The sequence below is a fragment of the Centroberyx affinis genome, unplaced genomic scaffold (assembly GCF_046629955.1).
Source record: "Centroberyx affinis isolate AG114_WGS23_722 - 3 ecotype Tasmania unplaced genomic scaffold, CSIRO-AGI_Caff_v1 ptg003420l_1, whole genome shotgun sequence".
In the NCBI taxonomy this organism is placed as follows: domain Eukaryota; kingdom Metazoa; phylum Chordata; class Actinopteri; order Beryciformes; family Berycidae; genus Centroberyx; species Centroberyx affinis.
This window is the reverse complement of record NW_027281396.1, coordinates 107,073-127,410: the sequence shown is the minus strand read 5'-3', so window position 1 is coordinate 127,410 and position 20,338 is coordinate 107,073. Positions and strand designations below refer to the sequence as shown.

Genomic DNA, 20,338 nt, shown 5'->3' with positions numbered 1-20,338 from the left:
TTTAGCTACTGCACTTGCACACTTGCACTGTCCCCGCAATAACAGAAGAGCCCAAAACCCTTATCCAAAGTGTTACACATTATTTATACAGAGGAAAACCTTGCAACTCTTTGCAAAAAGAGAAATGGTAGAGAAACTATGATGCTGTATTCATTTCCTTCACTCCACAACACAATACGAGACTAGAAAACATTTGTGAGGAGCAGTGGACTAGTCCCTCCATGGATGTCTTTCTTTGCAAGTGGAGTGTGGGCTTCTACGCTCTCCCTCTGTCCCTTTGGTAAAGTGGGCAGGGGGGCGGGGTGGCTGACTGTCCCACCGGTTCAGGGGGACTTCATGGGGAAGGGGTCGGTGGGCGTGTGGTTGAAGCTGGCGTCGGCGAAGATGGCCAGGGTGCCCACGGTGGTGAAGACGACGAAGATCCAGAGGAACATGCGGTCCACCACCATGGCCACGTACTGCCAGTCCTCCTTCAGCTGGACATCGGGCGGAAGAGGACAGAGAGGTGGCACGGATGCGGAGGTCATTAGATGGCGGGGTGGAGGATAGATGGGAGAGGTTGTGGTGGAAGAAGGGATGGGTGGAAGGACGAGGAGGGCGAGGAGAGACAATGGGAAGGGGAAAGGAAGGGTGGAGGGGAAGGGAAGACATGGCGGCATGGGAGAGGAGGAACGAGGGTAAAGGGACAAAAGAAAGCAAAGAAGGGTAAAAGTGAGAAACAAAATGGTGTCTATGACAGGTAAAGTACAGAGGAGCAAAGCTGAAGCTTTAAAAAATGAATAGAGCAGAGAGAAAGACAGGCAGAGAGAGTAAGACCGGTAGACATATAGACAGAAAAACTCACAGACAGTTTACAGACTTACAGCTTCATAGTCCTTCTCAGCCTGCAGGGCCTCAGCGATGTACGTGATGGCCTCGATGGCCGACTTGAGCTCGTTAGGCAGTGTCAGGTAGGTACTGGGACCGTCAATGAACTTTCTCAGGTCCGTAAACATGCCCTCCGGCTGGTACCTGGGCACACACACACACACACACAGTGAGGTGAGAGATATGACATATTAACCTCAGGATTGATTCGGGAGAAATGAAGGAGAGAAAGCCCATAAAATGTCAACACCCATACTTAACAAACACACACAACGCCTGTGGAATGTGGCGACGTGTGAGCAGACACAGCCCCAGACTAATTAAAAGCTGTAAAATACCAAAGTGTTTATGAGCCGGGCTGCACTTCTCCTTTCCTCTCCTCTGTCATTCACAGAGGAATAAAGAGAAGGTCAGAGGAGCTCCCTGGGCTCTCTAAGCCGGCCCGGGACTCACCGCTCTGCATCTGCTGACTGGGCAACTCTGGCTGAGAAACCCTCGGTGTGTGTGTGTGTGTGTGTGTGTGTGTGTGTGTTTGAGCAGGCGTGTTTTTGAGTGTGCTGTTTACTTGTTGCCCTCAGTAACCAACTGTCAGCCACTATGGGGTGCCAGCAGTTGCTGGGGGAAAGTGGGAGGAGGTTGCTGTGGGTGTCTTGCTAACTCTCCTGTCACTCTCAGCCCTTTGTGTTACAAATCTAATCTAATAGTTTAAGGTTGTTTTTAAGTGAACTCAGTCTTTATTGTAATCATAACAAAGAAGCAGCAATAAAGGCCCAAGAATAAAATCACATCACAAATCATAAATCACATCAAAAGATTGTGGATGAGGGATTTCAGGCATTTTTTAAATGAAATGGAGCTGCAATATAGAAGAACATCCCCCCCCCAATTGCAATGCCGTACATTCGCACTATTTGCCCAAATTTAATTCTTGTGTGTGTCACTGGCGGGAAATCTTGATGAATAAAAACTTGCTGCAACCTGCTGTAAAGAGTTTTCTCTCTACCTTCACTCCTACCAGTCACTATGAAGAAGTTATGTTCTTATTACTTGATTTCTGGGTGATGAAGTTCTTTAAACTCGCAAAAATTCAAACAGTTACTTACATAGTGCAGCTTTAACCTTCATCAGAGAGAGGTTTGCTCAAATCCATGCTCTTTTCCAGCAACATCCATATTCATACAGTTCCACACACATTCACCAGTGGGAGCTGCCCAGTGAAACCCCAGTCGTCTGCTGCTGGCCACTGAGCAGCTCCACTGGAACAGTTGGGGTTTAAGTGCATTGCTCAAGGGCACCTGGACAGTAGTTCTTGAGGGACGGCAGAGCGTTGCTCATTAACCTTCCCCACCCAGATTTTCCCAGCTGGATTTCTATGCGTCGCGGTACAGCGTGTCCTTGAGCAATAACACATGGATTTCCATAGGCTGCTTCCCGCAGAGAGACTGGAGCTATAAGACTCCTATAATTTAAAGTAGCGATGCAGCGTGACTCTCACCGCAGGACATCGCAGCCCGGACACTTTCATGAGGGATGACATTGCCTCTCACATGAATCAGATTCTTGGACATATCACATAAAGGGGAATTTCAAATACACACACATTCACACAGACATACATGCACACACACAAAAACAATGACCTCACATACATAAAAACAGACACACACACTCATTTTTCAAAAAGAACATAATTCGATTAGAGACATCGACTCTTCAACTTGTACTTTCATATTATAAAACAGACTATGGGTATCTGGCAGCAACATTTTTGAGGGGAATTCCCCTTTAACAGAGCGTCCCTAAACCATCCATCCTTGCTCTCGTCCATGACCTTGTCCAAAGCGATATAATCCCTGACATACTGAGACTATCCTCCTTGCAGAACAGCTGCGGTCTCAGATTGCCTTTTCCAAACATCTGCTTTGTTATGAAACACCTCAAATATGAAACACCTCTTTCACTTATTCTTTTCAGATGAAGAGACAGAAAGATAATATGACTTGCAGTTCAGGCAGCTCACCACCTGAGGGCAGTGTGGCACCGTGTCTTCAGCCTATAATGTGGAACGTAATCTATCAGGCAGGGTCGACTAGAGAGCTGCTTGGTATTCAGTGCAGGAATGGGGGGTTTACAATGCAGCGCTGGCCAGTGCTGCTGCTCCTGTGAGTGTGGCGGGCGAAAGGGCTGTGACCTAAGAGAGGTGGAGAGAGCCAGAGAGAGAGAGAGAGAGAGAGACTTTTTGGCCCGTGAACCCCTCCTCCCTCCTTCCCTGCCCAAAGTATCACTTCATCAGCGAGAAGTAAATGACTATTCAGGGAGACTAATTCAACTAAAACTGGCTGCGTCTGGTGCCAAGACATGCACTAAACCCAATTAAGATGGTCCAGAGGTGTGTGTGTATGTGTGTGGGCTCAAGAGAGATACTGCTGCCTCATCAAATTGCTCTAATAGAGTCCCCCCCCCCGTTCTTTCACCTAGACACACACCATCCCGCTGTAATGTGTCAGTCGATTTGTGCGGGTCATTATTATTTTAGCAATGATTCCCCGCCACCTCCCGTCTTTCCCTCTAGACATATTTCAGTCCCCACAGGAGGCGACGGATAGAGAGAAAGAGAGCTACAGACTGAGAGAGAAAAAGTGACAGAGAAAGATGTGTGATTTTTGGTGTGTGTTAGTGCAGCAGGAGTTAGGGCTGCCGCTTAGAAGTTGAAGCGCCCATGGTTCGACTCCCAGTGCTTACAGGGCCTGATATTGCGAAATTTACTTGAGCAAGGGCGCCTAAGTCCACTGCGTACAGCATGTGGACAGAAATTGTGCCAATATTGGCCTTCATCCACTTCAACCATTTCAGGGGCAGCAGTCTGTAAAACTCTGAGTCTGGGTTTCTGGAGAGTTTGGTGTCCCACCGTGTAAATACTGTTTCAGAGACTTTACCACCCTGAAAAGAACATGATTCAGAGGGAAACACTGAATTGTTTTGGCAAATTTAAACTGGTATGATTGGTAAAATATCTAATATCGGCACAATCACCTATTGGCAGCCTCAATGCAAAAATATCAGTATCAATATCAGTAACGGCCTTCAAAAAACCCATTTCATTCCAACTAATGTGTACCCACCTGCTCCAAACTCACAAAGTGAATAATTAACATTAGCTAAATACTGTGATCAAACGCAACATCAAAACTCATGCTTCTCAAACAACTTGTTGCCTGATGATTCCTTAGTGGAAACTAGGTTAAAAATATAGCTGCAAGCGCCCATTGCGGGGTCCAAGCACAATTGTTGTAGAAAGTTGTTGTATATTATATTATACTTGTTTTATATTTTGTGGTAAGTTTGTCAGGGTTTGTCACTGTCTAGGATGACGAAAGGTAATATTGCACTAAAGTTTTATTAAGTTTGATTATCCTACAACCAGTACTGCATTGTTTTTTTTTCCTGTACATGTACGTTATAGTTTTATAATAAAAAGTACAGTGCTGAATATTTTGAACAACCTGTACCAAGACCAATACACCAACAACCCAAAATCCTGTTCGTGTGTGAAGGTCCATATTAACGCTGCAAAGACGGGACCGTGAAAATGTTCTGCAGGACGTAAGCTTTCATCACTGAAACTCAACAATCACCTTGGTTTCAAAACAGATATCTGGTGATGTAGCCATTAACACCGTTAATTTTGGCAACCAGTTGGCTACTGCCCAAAATGTTATCACAACTTGAACATACCAGAATAATTTGGGAAACAAAATTGAATAGAAGCACTGGGTCCAAAAAGAAAAGAGTGGGAAAAGAGTGGGAAATGTCACATAATTACACTTTGAAGTTACACTGGGTTGTTACACTGTTGTAAGTACATTATGTATCAGGGAGATTTTCATCAGGTACCTACACAGTAACATTGTGTGCTTACAATACCTTTCCATAGGTCAGTACACAGGTTAATACACTAGAAAAAGGCCATTGTAAAGTGCCACCCAGGTTTCTATTAACTGCATGGGTTGATACACAGGTTGTCCTGGAAAAGAGAAATTCTAGAGCTGAAAAGCTGACTTGAAGACGAATAACTTTTCTTTTTATTTTCCTAAAGTATCCCCTCAGATATGATAGCAGGTAAGATTAGAGTGAGCTAACTTGTGGCTTAAAACAGTGAAATGCAATAGGAATGAGCAATTACATAGTCAAAGATGTTTCCTGTATAAAAAATAGGGTATCTTTATACAAATTCCAAATATTCAATTATGTGTTTTTTAATCATGTGTAGTTTATAAACCATGTACGAAGTGAGACATCTCTGTCATCAAAGTTTACTGGGGCCTGATCTTCATCTGATGAGTCATAATGCAGCTGGACAGAATGCAGCAGAGTTCATAGAATTTAGAATGTCAGTGTCATAAAGGAGCGATTGACCTGAAGACAGACTCAGACTCACAGTTTCATTTCTGATCGCTGTTCACCTACACATTGAGAAAGAAAACTCATGTTGCATTCATTTGGAGAAACATCAACAACAATATCCGCTGTTCAGAAAGGCAAACATGGAGAGTGATTTCCATCCTGGTAAGCCACATGTATTTATAATTGTATTGTTTAACATAAAAAGATTAGTACAGAGGATTTTGCTGAACAGACAAACAAGAGACAGACAGTCAGGATAGACTAGTTGTTTGTGTTGAAGGATTTACATTTGTGTCTAGTACTTCTTTAGTTTGATTTACATTGTAAATTCAGTTAGATTTGTTGTTGAAACAAAACTATGATGAAAGGCATAAGATGAAGTTATGATGAAGCATGTTGACCTTGAATGAAGCTACATCAGGTGGCCTTATGGTTATTTGATTCATTAAGATGTTGCCATTGCATTTCTTTCAGCATCCATGCAAATGGTCGCTCGACTCAATGCCCTTAATGACGATCGCCATGAAAACATCAACTGCATGTTTGCGAAAGTCCTGAATAAGGAGCAGAACCTTTATGCTGAAGCCTCTAGTTTCTCTGGAGTGACTGCTGAGCTCGACTCTGCCCTGTGGGAGCCAATTGTCAGCACAGCTTCATCAGCATGCATGCCTCTCTTGGATATGGACAAAGGAGACCTTCCTCCCACAGAGCAAGAGTCTCCTCTCATGAGACAGTGAGTTCTACATTTATAGCTGCCTGTTCTGCACACCATGCACCTACTCAAGATCATCTTGATGAATGGGAGCCAATCATCAAAGCTGATTCTAAACTGATGCTGTTCCTCCAGGACTTGGAGAAGGATGAAGAACAATGTCCTTTTATCATCAAGACGGAAACGTTCAGCTCTTGTGCACAGATTGAGGCCGCTGCTGAAAGCTCTGTCACCGCCCTGCATCAACCTGAATGTTGTGAGAGAACAGAAGTCACTGTCCTCTCTGCTGGACCTGACAATATCTCCACCTCAGAGGAGGCTCTCCCCGTCTCTCCTGCTGAATACACCCTGATTCACCTGCTCAAGGAAGGATCAACCAACCTGCTTCAGGAGTCCCAGGCTCCAGCCATCCATGTTGAGGTCAAAGCTCCACCAAGCCTTGTGGTTGAAACTGTAAAGAACACCAAGGATCTGTCCTGTCTGACCCTGGAAAAAACACTTTCACCTGTCCAACTGGTCAAACCCAGAGGACCTCAGAGTTCCAGTGCCTGTCAACAAAACCAAAGAAGAAGAAGCGTGGCTTCTTTTCTTGGCTGTCCCACATATTCCGGAGGAAGAGCAAGAAATCTGCTGACAACATGGTGGCAACAGCAGAGACACCGCTCCAACAGACCTGCTAGACAGAAGCAGATGAGCCAAAGTCCTGCTTGACTGCCCTCTCACCTGCAGTCCACTTCTGAACTCCTGTCATCTTCCTGTCCACTTTACACAGTTGAACAACTGAATCATTTTATTTGAATACATTTATTTGCACACTACTGTTAGTGTCTTTGCGCATTTCTTCAACACACACCTTTATTCCTGCAGTTATTGATAACCTGTAGCCTAAAGTAGTGAAAGTGTAATGGAATTAGTAAATATATGTTGGCCATTAACATTTTCTTTTTGCTTTAAATATGGCACTTGTTTTCTGTAAAAAAAACAAAACAAGCAAAAACACATAACAAAGAAAGAAAGAAAGAAAGAAAGAAAGAAAGAAAGAAAGAAAGAAAGAAAGAAAAATAAGGAATTCCAACAAATCCAAACGTGCTTGGACCCCTAATAATTTTCTGCCCTAAAGTTTAGCAGTAAGTGCAATTTTTACTCTAAGCACTCTAAGTGATATTTATACACACACCTACTGTATAATGACAAGATGGTGAATGCATTGGTGATGTAGTGCATATTTGCTCAAAGCCTTTACATGTAGATATAATATCTGGGTTTCACTGAGTTCCCCACATTTTGCCTGCAAAGCCACTGTGCTCTGGAGCAAAGCATTGAACCCCTAAAAACAGATACAAACCAAATTGTATGGAAAGAAAATATGTCTGTGCTTGTTGTTTGGAATAAATATATATATGTTATTCTACCTGATATTATGTCTTTTAACAATGTAAACAACAAATCTGCCTGTCAAGTGGTTTTCTAGTAGCATCTGTTGGCTTTCACAGGACTGATGCAAGCTGTAGAAAAACACAAAACAAGGAGAGCTGGGCTTCTAGCTGGCTGGCAAGATACAGACTGACCTCACTGATACTGCCAAGGACTCAGACTTGGAACTCTAATAAACGCTCACACGACAGCACACATGTACTTATGAAGGATTTCATTTCAAAAGTGCTAATTAACACATTTTGGAGGTTTCTTCTTAATGTGATATCACCTCCACTGCCAAAACTATCCCTGTTTAAGGAATTAATACATATACAGAAAAAACAGATGATGGGTTTTGTATTCAAGTTATGAGTCATTGCATTGCATGACCTTTACTTAGAAAATAGTTCTGTTTCTGAGGATAGATTTGTCCGTATTTTAGAAATGTTGACTTATGTATTTCAGGGAACATTTTTTCCCCCAGGTGGATACATAAGGCTGTGCTTTGGAATGAAATCTTTTATGTATAAAAATCCCCTTGGCATTCAGGCTGTATAAACGTCTGCAAAAAGAACATTTATATCTCTTTAGACAGACTTTCAGTCAGTCTCTCAGAGAGTGCATAAAGGGACTTTGACACATGGTGTGCACATAAAAGCATGGGCCCAGATTTTGTAAGAGTTTTAGACACATGGTGATAATGATCTTTGCTATAGGTTCTCTGCCTGTCCATATAAACCTCTATAAAAAGATCCTGTATTCATACAAGGCTAGGTTCTGCAGTGTCAATATTTCAAATCCACAGTTAATTGCATGCTCCCTAATATAGGTAATAACCTCAATAATACTCCTGAGAAAGGGCGCCTACCTTACATTTTTACACCGTGTGTACCCAACTGATCTAAGAATTGCTATTGAAAGCTAACACTTTGAGTTTTTTTGTCATGCCAGCAATAATTTTGTAAAATGACGGATATGTCATTTGGTAACATGGCTCTTCATAAGCATGCAGTGTGTATGGGCTGAGGAGGTCAGCGGAATTAACCATCAGCAAAAATGTCTGTTGTGAAATCGATCAATGAAGAACAGCTCATTCATACATCACTCACTTGGCTTGACCTGCGTGTCCTTGAAAAGCCAATTCAGAATCAGTTTTATTGGCTAAGTAAGCACACACAAGGGTTTCGACTTGGTGGGTTGCTCGCGTAAGTCACAATAAACATGACACCACACTATATTATAAAAAAAAATGAGAAGCTATGGATGTCAGTAATAGACGAAAAAAACAAACTTGGAGAAAATTGCACTGACTTTTGGGTGATTCGAACACTTTAAGGAAAAAAAGCTGCACACCTGAGTTGGAATGGTATAAACAGAGTATAGATAGGTATAAAGGGAATAATACATGCATACAAAAACGCAACCACACATACATAAGCATACAATACACACCTAGAATATGACCTGGCCTCACCTGTTGGGCTTGGGGAAGAGGATGGAGGTGTTGGGCTTGCGGATGAAGTACTCGTCGGCGGCTCGGCTGACAGCGACCATGTTTTTCTCCCGGCGGGGCTGGGTCTCCAGGGACAGGGGGGTCTCCACTTTGGGCCGCAGCATGCCCAGGTAGGGAGGCAGCATGTGGATGAAGATCTGGGAGGGAGCGGGAGGGGAGAAGAGCAGCAGCGTTACCGCCAGGATTTCCAGTGAAGTCAGTTTCAGTACCTGCTGCGGTTGTCATGTCATATCGGAATTGCTGTAAATATGAGCTGCCAACTGGGAAAAAACTCACGTCTCCTAGCGGCGATTACAAGTAGAAGATGTGGGAATTTCTTATAGGGATTTCTTGTAGGCTCCGATATTTCCTACTTTGCCTCACAAATTACGGAAGTGTGTCAACACAGATGTTAAGCACAGCATTTTCAGAATTATCAGTTATGTTCACAGCTAATACAATCAAATCTACTTACAAAAACTGATATCTGCTGCTGTTTGCAAATCATAAAGATATGATTTTTGAATGCGAGTGTCCCAACAAGTTAAACACGTGAACGCTTCCAAGTTGTAGCATCCCATGTCATCCTATTCTTCTTCAAATACGCAGTTTTAAAGAGGCATTTGTTTGGATACTTGTATACTTGTATTGCAATGTACTTTATCTGTATTTGCTGAATGATGTGGGTGGGAAAAGTGAATGACTAACACTCTCCAATCCCTCAATTGGATTGCCTTTTAGCAAGGCACTTAACCCCCAACTGCTGCAGTGGGGCAGCTCAGTGGCCGACTGTGGAAAACTGGGGTTTTACTGGGCAGCTCCCAGGTGTGAATGTGTGGAACTGTGAATGTGCAGCAGGGCTGTAAAAGAGCAAGCACGCTCAATTGACTTTCCCTGGATAAATAAAGGTTAAAATAGAAATAGGTAGGCGGGGTGGGTGTGAAGGCAGAGGGGAAGACAGGAGGATGGATGGGTGGGTAAGGAGGTGGGGAGGGAAGAAGGGGAGATCGGAGGAGAGGTTAAAGGAAGGGGAGGGAGGAGTAGGGGAAAAACAGCGGGACCTGGCATGAGAGAGAGAGATATACAACACTTGGAGAGGGGAGGAGATCAGAAAAAAAGAGAAAGGGAGGGTGGACGAGGGGTGAAAAAGAGGCCAGGTATGTCGGCCGCTCGTCGACCTTCATGGGTTAGCAAAGAAACTGCGCTGAGGACAGGAGGGAGAGGAAAACTGTGTTCCAAGTATATTCTGCAAGAGGCAAAAAATCAGATCTGATCAGACTTTCCCCACATGCAGCATGTAGCAGTGGAAGAAAAGACCGACATTCAGTATCCACCAACTCCCTCATATGGCACACTCTTCTCTGCAGCAGGCCCGCTTTGTGATTTATGCTGATAAGACGGGTGTATTTAATTTAAAATCTTGCCTATAGTGCAGCTTTAAGTTACTGATTAATATTATGACGACTGCTTGGTCTAGATAAAGGTTCATGGAGCGCTCCTCTGTTACCCTCAGTTGGTGCTCTTTGGCTATCAGAGTTAGACTTGCAGACTTGCAGATAAAACAATAAGCAATTCACAGAGTCAAACCTCATTCTTCATCAATATCAAAAAACGCTGTTTGCCTCAATAAATGGCCACTTTATCTGCAAGTCAAAGTGCCTTGATATCCTTTTTGGCAGATAAAGTCAAAGTAAGCCATCATCATGCAAGAGGCTGGGCAGGAACATGAAATAGTGAATGTGATGTGAGGTACAGTAGTTTGATGTGCAAGTATAACCCTGGTCAGGAACTATATAATCTACAATCACAGATATTTCATTCAGTGTCGCTCACTTTGCAGCTCACCATCTCTGTCCATCCCTCCTCTCCATGTGACTACATCTCACTATATTGCTCAAAATGTACTCAAGGAATTCAATCAAATGCCAATACAGCAGCCATTCAGATTGTGTTGATTGTGTCCCTGCTGTAGGTAATTGGCAACAGATCTGCCTGTAAAGTGGTTTTCTCCAATATACAGTACTGTTCGTTTTTATAGGACTGATGCAAGCTCTCCTACAACACAGATGAATGTGATGGTTGGCTGGCTGGCACAAGCTGGCAAGATACAGACTGACGTGACTTTTGCATATAAGGTTAGACTGAAATATCAGTTTGCCAGTGTTGGTCTTTGTTTCTGGGCGAAACAATGAATACTTTTAATCAGCAGCTTCAAACCAAAAATATCAGTATCAGAAGTATTCTGTTTTTGAGTAGTAAGTAAACAGTAGCAAGTAAACCGCATACACAATCTAAACACAAAAATGTAATATTCAGTTTATTTATGAATACGGAATCGGGATATGAATATGCATATAAACAAAATTCCTATTGTGAACTTAACCAAGTTTGAGCTAGTATTCACAATACTAAACAATCACACTGACAAGCACTCAGGGTTGGAACAAATTGATTAACACACACAAGCGAGTCCACACATATGAGCATTAAGCCTGAGTGTAGCCTATGTGATCCCCATTCCATGAAATCAATTAGTCATGCATACTCTAATCACACAACACGTTTTTATTACTATACTTGTGAGGGCCTTCATTAGCTACATTCATTCCCTAAGACTGCTACAAGCTGTAAAAGGTCAGTCATCGGTAATGTTTATAAACATGAAATTTTAAGTTATTATGTATTAAAGGAATAGTTCACTCAAAAATGAAAATTCAGTCATTATCTACTTACCCCCATGCCAGTAGAAAATCGGGTAAAGTTTGTTAGTCCATACAGAATCAAATTAGCAGAAACAAGACTTCCAGTTTGGCCGTTTAGCCTTCAAAATAAATTTGAAACTAATTTGATTCTGTATGGACTAAAAAACTTTAACCGATTTTCTACTGGCATGGGGGGAGTAGATAATGACTGAATTTTCATTTTTGGGTGAACTTTTCCTTTAAGTGACAAAAAATGTATTTTCCATGTAATGATCAAACTCTCCAGTGCCAAGTATACCTAAAGTTTATCTGGCCAAATAAATTCCAAATTGGGGCTTTAAAGAAAAAGAGTGACATTGAATTATTTAATAAGTAATTATTTCCAAGACCATGTCCTTATGTGACCTCAGACCTGGTCTTACCTGTTCCCTCTCCCCTGGTGCCCGGCCCACTGAGGACACCTGTTTGATTTCCCATAGACTGACTCATCATGATCAGTGAATATAAAGGAGACTGGGCCCCATAGAGCTCCACTCCACCTACTAAGACCTTATTTCACAATGAGGGCTGCTGTAGCTCAGCTGGTGTACCTGCTCTGTCTGTCTGAGACCTTAGCGGACCGGGGATTCACACACAACAACATGATCACAGCACCAGAGATCAGCAAAACTGATGTCTGGGCAGAGCTGAAGGAGCTCAGAGACATGGTGGTGGAGCAGAGGGTGGAGGGTGGAGGGTGAAGGTTGAACTTCAGAACCAGAAAACCACAGTGGAAGACCTGAAGAAAGTGAATGCAGTTTTGTTGTACAAACTGGATGAGACTGAGCACCAGGTGCAGGCCCTAGAGCAAGAGACCTCAGCCTTGAAGACCAGACTGATGGCTGTTGAAACAGGAAATGAAGAACAAGCAGCAGAGATGACGTCCATGGAAGCCAGGCTGACTTCCAGTGAGAGTCGAGTGGAGGCTTTGGAGAGAGACAATGCTGACAGACCAAAAGTGGCCTTCTCTGCTGCATTACAGACCACAGTAGGACCATTCAACTCTCTGACAACAGTTGTCCACAATAGTGTCATCACCAACACTGGAAAAGCCTATAGCCCCGTCACAGGTGCATTCACAGCACCAATGAAAGGGATCTACTATTTCATTATTGATGGCATGGACGACCGCTCTAACCATAACGTTAACCTTCTCCTCTATAAGAATGGCCAAAGTGTTATGTCAAAATGGAAAACAAACCATGGAGGTAATCAGTATGTATTTGGTGCATTGATTCTCGAGCTGGAGGCCGGCGACATTGTAGACACTCGTGCCCCCAACGCCCACAGGCTTGTTGGTGATGACAGTAAACCTACCATGTTCAGTGGCTTCCTCCTTTTCCCTCTGTGAAGACTGACGCAAAAACCTACAATATATCTAAACAGGCTTTGATTTCAACACTGACACTCTGTGTTGTAGAATCTAAAACTGTTAAATAAATACATTTTCTCTGGAAATCTTGCATACTTTTGGTGTCAAACAATCAAGTCCCGATGCAAAATTTATCATGGGTATATATATTCTTACATTTTCAAAGGGCAGGTTTGAATTGTGTTTGGGTGTGAGATTTGTATGAAAATCTTATTTTCTAAATGTGTGTCTTGCCTCCTTTATTTCTATTTTGGGCCTTTTACTTACACACATACAGTATATTTTAAAGTCCCACTGAAACGGAAGTTAGAGCGTCTTTAGCTTCTGTACTGTGACGTATTTCCCAGTGAAACGGAATATTTGAGCGGTGTACAGTTACAAGAGGGATTTAAATCAAATCCTTCGCATTAGATTGGACCGTTAAACGGTGGGCGGGGCTTAGAGGTTAGTGCGATACGGAGCTACAGAGAGAAACGGAGCTACAGAGGACTGTTGGCTCCACACACACCAGGTTGAAGAATGATTGATGGGTGGATGTCATGATATTATCGGTTGAAATTGGTTGGTTCATGCTTACGTAAGCACACAGCATATTTTGTTTTACAGGAAGAAAACATGATTGGATTTTGATATAAGAATACAAAGAAATTGATTTTTTGTATTTTTTTTGGCATATATTGTTAAATAGGTGCACGATATGACCGGGGATGTGATCTAAAAGGGTTAAAAATGCATTTTTCATTTCATCTCGACTTTAAGAAAAGCTGAAAGAATATATAAAAGATTATATTGTTATTCCTTCATCTACAGTATGTTACAACACAATTTGTCAACTGAAAACATCATAATGAACACTTAAGAGTCGATAGCATATAGTATTTTTCATGAAGCTATAAGCAAAAGAACTGACCCAGCATAAAAAATCACTCGATGAGACTGAAAAAAAATTTTCATTCTCAAATGTCACAATAGAGCACTTCAGCAATGTCATACTAAACAGTTTTAGAAGATGTGAAAGGGGTTTGCTTACATTTCTAAAATACATCGCCAAAGTTGTTAGAAACATTTTCTCCCGCTTTCAAGTCACATATTTCAAGAAGCTATGCATATCCACATTAGGCATAATATGTCCATTCCCATACACACTGACTGACAGCATAGGACACAGCAAGGTACTCTGACATTGGTGACATGTCTTACACGATCCAATGATGTCATGCACCTATGATATGAACATGACCCCCACCCTCCACCTGGGACACCTGTTAGATTTCCCACAGACTGACTCACAGTGACCAGTGAATATAAAGGAGGAGACTGGGCCCCATAGAGCACCATTCCACCTGTGATGTGATCCACTAATAAAATTATCTTTTAACTTTGTGGTTATATTTAACTGATCCCCACCCCTAACACACACACACACACACACACACACACACACACACACATATGTATGCACACACAAACACACAACCCTCCAAGATCTTTCACTCCTTCATCCTTCATCTCCTTTCTATCGATATGCATCAGACTTTTGGAAATTAGAGATTCCAACAAATCTAAAAAGGTACTTTGTGAATAATGTTCTACTTTAATCCTCATACAATGGTTTTGTTGAATACTTGATTGGCTGAGATGTTTTTGGTAAAATGCCTTGGCTTAATGCCCAGCTTGGAAGTGGTGCAGCCAAAGTGTAATAATTGAGGTAAATAGATGCACTAATCAATATTATCCTCATTATTGTAATAGTATTATTATATTGATATTGATTTATATTTTCTTAGAGTGAACTGCTATCGGGGCATTGTTACTCATCGTCATGTTTGCGACTCTAGCGGAGTGAAAACCAAAGCACGCATTCCAGTTTCTCTCAGGCCGAAGACCCATCCGAACATGACATGAAAATAATAGGAATTATCCTTTAAAGTATTGCACACTAATGTGAGCTTCTTCATTGGGTTATCCCACACACACGTACACACACACACACACTACAATCAATGTCTGAGGAACAAGAGAGGATTTCCTTTAACAAATGCCATTAAACTGATAATGAAACTCATTGACTTTGCAAGGATATTATGATATGATTTAACAAATTAAATTAATACTTATTTACCAAGGGCAGCATATGTTTTGGCTACAAGCTAGAACCACGTTCTTAAAGGTCAATTCAAAGCTGTTTGTGTGGTGTCATGTACCAAAAACACTCTCAATCCATTTTTTTTCCATTGTTCATTTTCTAGCATCTCTCTGAGCCTTACCAAGAACAGGCTGTTTCTGTTGCTGTGCCTTTAAGGCTCATTAATATTAACGACCCCTCTGTTCTGATTGGCTAACCGTTTCAAGAGGGAAATTTGAGACACTGCGGCCCGGCAGCTGCAGGTAGGGAAAACTCTCCGGTAAAAAACAATGACAACCGCTCAACCGCTTTGAAAAAAACACTTTGTTAGTCTATTATTTCTTACAAAAATGATAATGAGTGAACCTTTGTGACGCCAAAACGTTACGGAAGTCCAAGGATTCTGTGGATTTAGTTGGCTACCATGCGTTTTGATTCTTTCACAATGTTAAAATAACACATCCAACTCCTTTATAATCAACGAGGCATGGGAAATCCAGTTTTACACCATATGGGACCTTTGAAGCATCAAAGCCAGATAAACTAATCAGAATGGCATTAATTAATGTTTAGCCTAACTCTGTTCCATTGCACCTCATCCTTGGCTCTGCTCTTGGAATATTCCATTTGGGACACCTGCCAGGGTTCAAAGCCTAGGAATATGCTGAATAATTACATAAAATATACCTCTTTGTTCATTTGAAAACCTAATAACTATCAACTCTTACGATACCTACAAGGTAGAAAGGACTATGGCCTAAATTTAATGCCCATGCAGACCTCTTCACCCCTTTTTTGTAACCTCAAATCTATGATGTTATTTCTGATATAAACTGACCCCTCTCTGTCCCATTGCCCCCATGGGACACATGTTAGATTTCCCACAGACTGACTCACAGTGACCAGTGAATATAAAGGAGGAGACTGGGCCCCATAGAGCTCCACTCCATCTACTAAGACCTTATTTCACAATGAGGGCTGCTGTAGCTCAGCTGGTGTTGCTGCTCTGTCTGTCTGGGACCTCAGCGGACCGGGGATTCACACACAACAACATGATCACAGCAGCAGAGAGCAGCCAAATCGATGTCTGGGCTGAGCTGAAGGAGCTCAGAGACATGGTGGTGGAGCAGAGGGTGGAGCTGAGTGCCACCAAGGCTGAACTTCACAGCCAGAAGACCCTGGTGGAAGACCTGCGGAGAGACGCTGCACAGCATACAGTGGACCTGAGTCTCGCCAAGAATGAACTTCAGAACCAGAAAACCACAGTGGAAGACCTGAAGAAAGTGAATGCAGTTTTGTTGTACAAACTGGATGAGACTGAGCACCAGGTGCAGGCCCTAGAGCGAGAGACCTCGGCCTTGAAGACCAGACTGATGGCTGTTGAAACAGGAAATGAAGAACAAGCAGCAGAGATGACATCCATGGAAGCCAGGCTGACTTCCAGTGAGAGTCGAGTGGAGGCTTTGGAGAGAGACAACGCTGACAGACCAAAAGTGGCCTTCTCTGCTGCGTTACAGAACACAGTAGGACCATTCAACTCTCTGACAACAGTTGTCCACAACAATGTCATCACCAACACTGGTAAAGCCTATAGCCCCGTCACAGGTGCATTCACAGCACCAGTGAAAGGGATCTACTGTTTCATTATTAATGGCATGGACGACCGCTCTGACCTTAACCTTCAATTTCTCCTCTATAAGAATGGCCATCACATTATGTCAAGATGGACAAGAAACCATGGAGGTGATCAGTATGTATTTGGTGCATTGATTCTCGAGCTGGAGGCCGGTGACATTGTAGACACTCGTATCCCCAACACCCACAGGCTTGTTGGTAGTGACAGTAAATCTACCATGTTCAGTGGCTTCCTCCTTTTCCCTCTGTGAAGACTGACGCAAAAACCTACAATATATCTAAACAGGCTTTGATTTCATGGATATAACACTGACACTGTGTTGTAATCTAAAACTGTTAAATACATTTTCTCTGGAAATCATGCAAACTCTTGGTGTCTTTCAATCTAATTTATGTGGAGTATATACATTTATGGGTATATATATTCTTACATTTTCAAAGGGCAGGTTTGAATTGTGTTTGGGTGAGAGATTTGTATGAAAATCATATTTTTTCTAAATGTGTGTCTTGCCTCCTTTATTTCTATTTTGGGCCTTTTACTTACACACATACAGTATATTTTAAGAAAAGCTGAAAGAATATATAAAAGATTATATTGTTATTCCTTCATCTACAGTATGTTACAACACAATTTGTCAACTGAAAACATAATGAACACTTAAGAGTCGATAGCATATAGTATTTTTCATGAAGCTATAATCAAAAGAACTGACCCAACATATAAAATCACTCGATGAGAAATGTCACAATAGAGCACTTCAGCAATGTTATACTAAACAGTTTTAGAAGGTGTAAAAGGGGTTTGCTTACATTTCTAAAATACATCGCCAAAGTTGTTAGAAACATTTTCTCCCACTTTCAAGTCATATATTTCAAGAAGCTATGCATATCCACATTAGGCATAATATGTCCATTCCCATACACACTGACTGACAGCATAGGACACAGCAAGGTACTGTGACATTGGTGACATGTCTTACACCGTGTACCTCAAACCTCAAATCCAATGATGTCATGCACCTATGATATGAACCTGACCCCCTCCCTCCACCCGGGACACCTGTTAGATTTCCCACAGACTGACTCACAGTGACCAGTGAATATAAAGGAGGAGACTGGGCCCCATAGAGCTCCACTCCACCTACTAAGACCTTATTTCACAATGAGGGCTGCTGTAGCTCAGCTGGTGTTGCTGCTCTGTCTGTCTGGGACCTCAGCGGACCGGGGATTCACACGCAACAACATGATCACAGCACCAGAGAGCAGCCAAATCGATGTCTGGGCTGAGCTGAAGGAGCTCAGAGACATGGTGGTGGAGCAGAGGGTGGAGCTGAGTGCCACCAAGGCTGAACTTCAGAACCAGAAGACCCTGATGGAAGACCTGTGGAGAGACGCTGCACAGCATACAGTGGACCTGAGTCTCGCCAAGAATGAACTTCAGAACCAGAAAACCACAGTGGAAGACCTGAAGAAAGTGAATGCAGTTTTGTTGTACAAACTGGATGAGACTGAGCACCAGGTGCAGGCCCTAGAGCGAGAGATCTCAGCCTTGAAGACCAGACTGACGGCTGTTGAAACAGGAAATGAAGAACAAGCAGCAGAGATGACGTCCATGGAAGCCAGGCTGACTTCCAGTGAGAGTCGAGTGGAGGCTTTGGAGAGAGACAACGCTGACAGACCAAAAGTGGCCTTCTCTGCTGCATTACAGAACACAATAGGACCAGTCAACTCTCTGACAACAGTTGTCCACAACAGTGTCATCACCAACACTGGTAAAGCCTATAGCCCCGTCACAGGTGCATTCACAGCACCAGTGAAAGGGATCTACTATTTCATTATTAATGGCATGGACGACCGCTCTGACCTTCACCTTCAACTTCTCCTCTATAAGAATGGCCATCAAATTATATCAAGATGGACAAGAAACCATGGAGGTGATCAGTATGTATTTGGTGCATTGATTCTCGAGCTGGAGGCCGGCGACACTGTAGACACTCGTATCTCCAGCTCCCACAGGCTTGTTGGTAATGACAAGAAACCTACCATGTTCAGTGGCTTCCTCCTCTTCCCTCTGTGAAGACTGATGCAAAAACCTACAATATATCTAAACAGGCTTTGATTTCATGGATATAACACTGACACTCTGTGTTGTAGAATCTAAAACTGTTAAATAAATACATTTTCTCTGGAAATCTTGCATACTTTTGGTGTCTTTCAGTCTAATTTATGTGGAGCACACACAAATCAAGGAACTGTCAAACAATCAAGTCCCGATGCAAAATTTATCATGGGTATATATATTCTTACATTTTCAAAGGGCAGGTTTGAATTGTGTTTGGGTGAGAGATTTGTATGAAAATCTTATTTTCTAAATGTGTGTCTTGCCTCCTTTATTTCTATTTTGGGCCTTTTACTTACACACATACAGTATATTTTAAGAAAAGCTGAAAGAATATATAAAAGATTATATTGTTATTCCTTCATCTACAGTATGTTACAACACAATTTGTCAACTGAAAACATCATAATGAACACTTAAGAGTCCATAGCATATAGTATTTTTCATGAAGCTATAAGCAAAAGAACTGACCCAACATAAAAAATCACTCGATGAGACTGAAAAAAAAATTTCATTCTCAAATGTCACAATAGAGCACTTCAGCAATGTCATACTTAACAGTTTTAGAAGATGTGAAAGGGGTTTGCTTACATTTCTAAAATACATCGCCAAAGTTGTTAGAAACATTTTCTCCCGCTTTCAAGTCACACATTTCAAGAAGCTATGCATACCCACAATAGGAATAATATGTCCATTCCCATACACACTGACTGACAGCATAGGACACAGCAAGGTACTGTGACATTGGTGACATGTCTTACATTGTGTACCTCAAACCTCAAATCCAATGATGTCATGCACCTATGATATGAACATGACCCCCTCCCTCCACCTGGGACACCTGTTAGATTTCCCACAGACTGACTCACAGTGACCAGTGAATATAAAGGAGGAGACTGGGCCCCATAGAGCACCATTCCACCTGTGATGTGACCCACTTTAATAAAATTATCTTTTAACTTTGTGGTTATATTTAACTGATCCCCACCCCTAACACACCCACACACACACACACACACACACACACACACACACACATGTATGCACACACAAACACACAACCCTCCAAGATCTTTCACTCCTTCATCCTTCATCTCCTTTCAATCGATATGCATCAGACTTTTGGAAATTAGAGATTCCAACAAATCTAAAAAGGTACTTTGTGAGTAATGTTCTACTTTAATCCTCATACAATGGTTTTGTTGAATACTTGATTGGCTGAGATGTTTTTGGTAAAATGCCTTGGCTTAATGCCCAGCTTGGAAGTGGTGTAGCCAAAGTGTAATAATTGAGGTAAATAGATGCACTAATCAATATTATCCTCATTATTGTAATAGTATTATTATATTGATATTGATTTATATTTTCTTAGAGTGAACTGCTATCTGGGCATTGTTACTCATCGTCATGTTTGCGACTCTAGCGGAGTGAAAACCAAAGCACGCATTCCAGTTT

At 42.1% G+C, this 20,338-nt stretch overlaps 1 protein-coding gene across 1 annotated transcript in view; it reads right to left on the bottom strand.

Annotated features, from left to right (window-relative positions):
* Positions 1-323: 323 nt before the first annotated feature.
* The window catches only part of chrnb1 (cholinergic receptor, nicotinic, beta 1 (muscle)), a 37,901-nt gene continuing 17,886 nt past the window's right edge, over positions 324-20,338 (bottom strand). Inside the window, exons 9-11 of the mRNA XM_071539191.1 lie at positions 8,874-9,049; positions 864-1,011; positions 324-476 (exon numbers count right to left, since the gene is read on the bottom strand). Of these exons, the coding sequence (XP_071395292.1) occupies positions 324-476; positions 864-1,011; positions 8,874-9,049 (477 nt within the window). The remainder of the gene's footprint in view (positions 477-863; positions 1,012-8,873; positions 9,050-20,338) is intronic.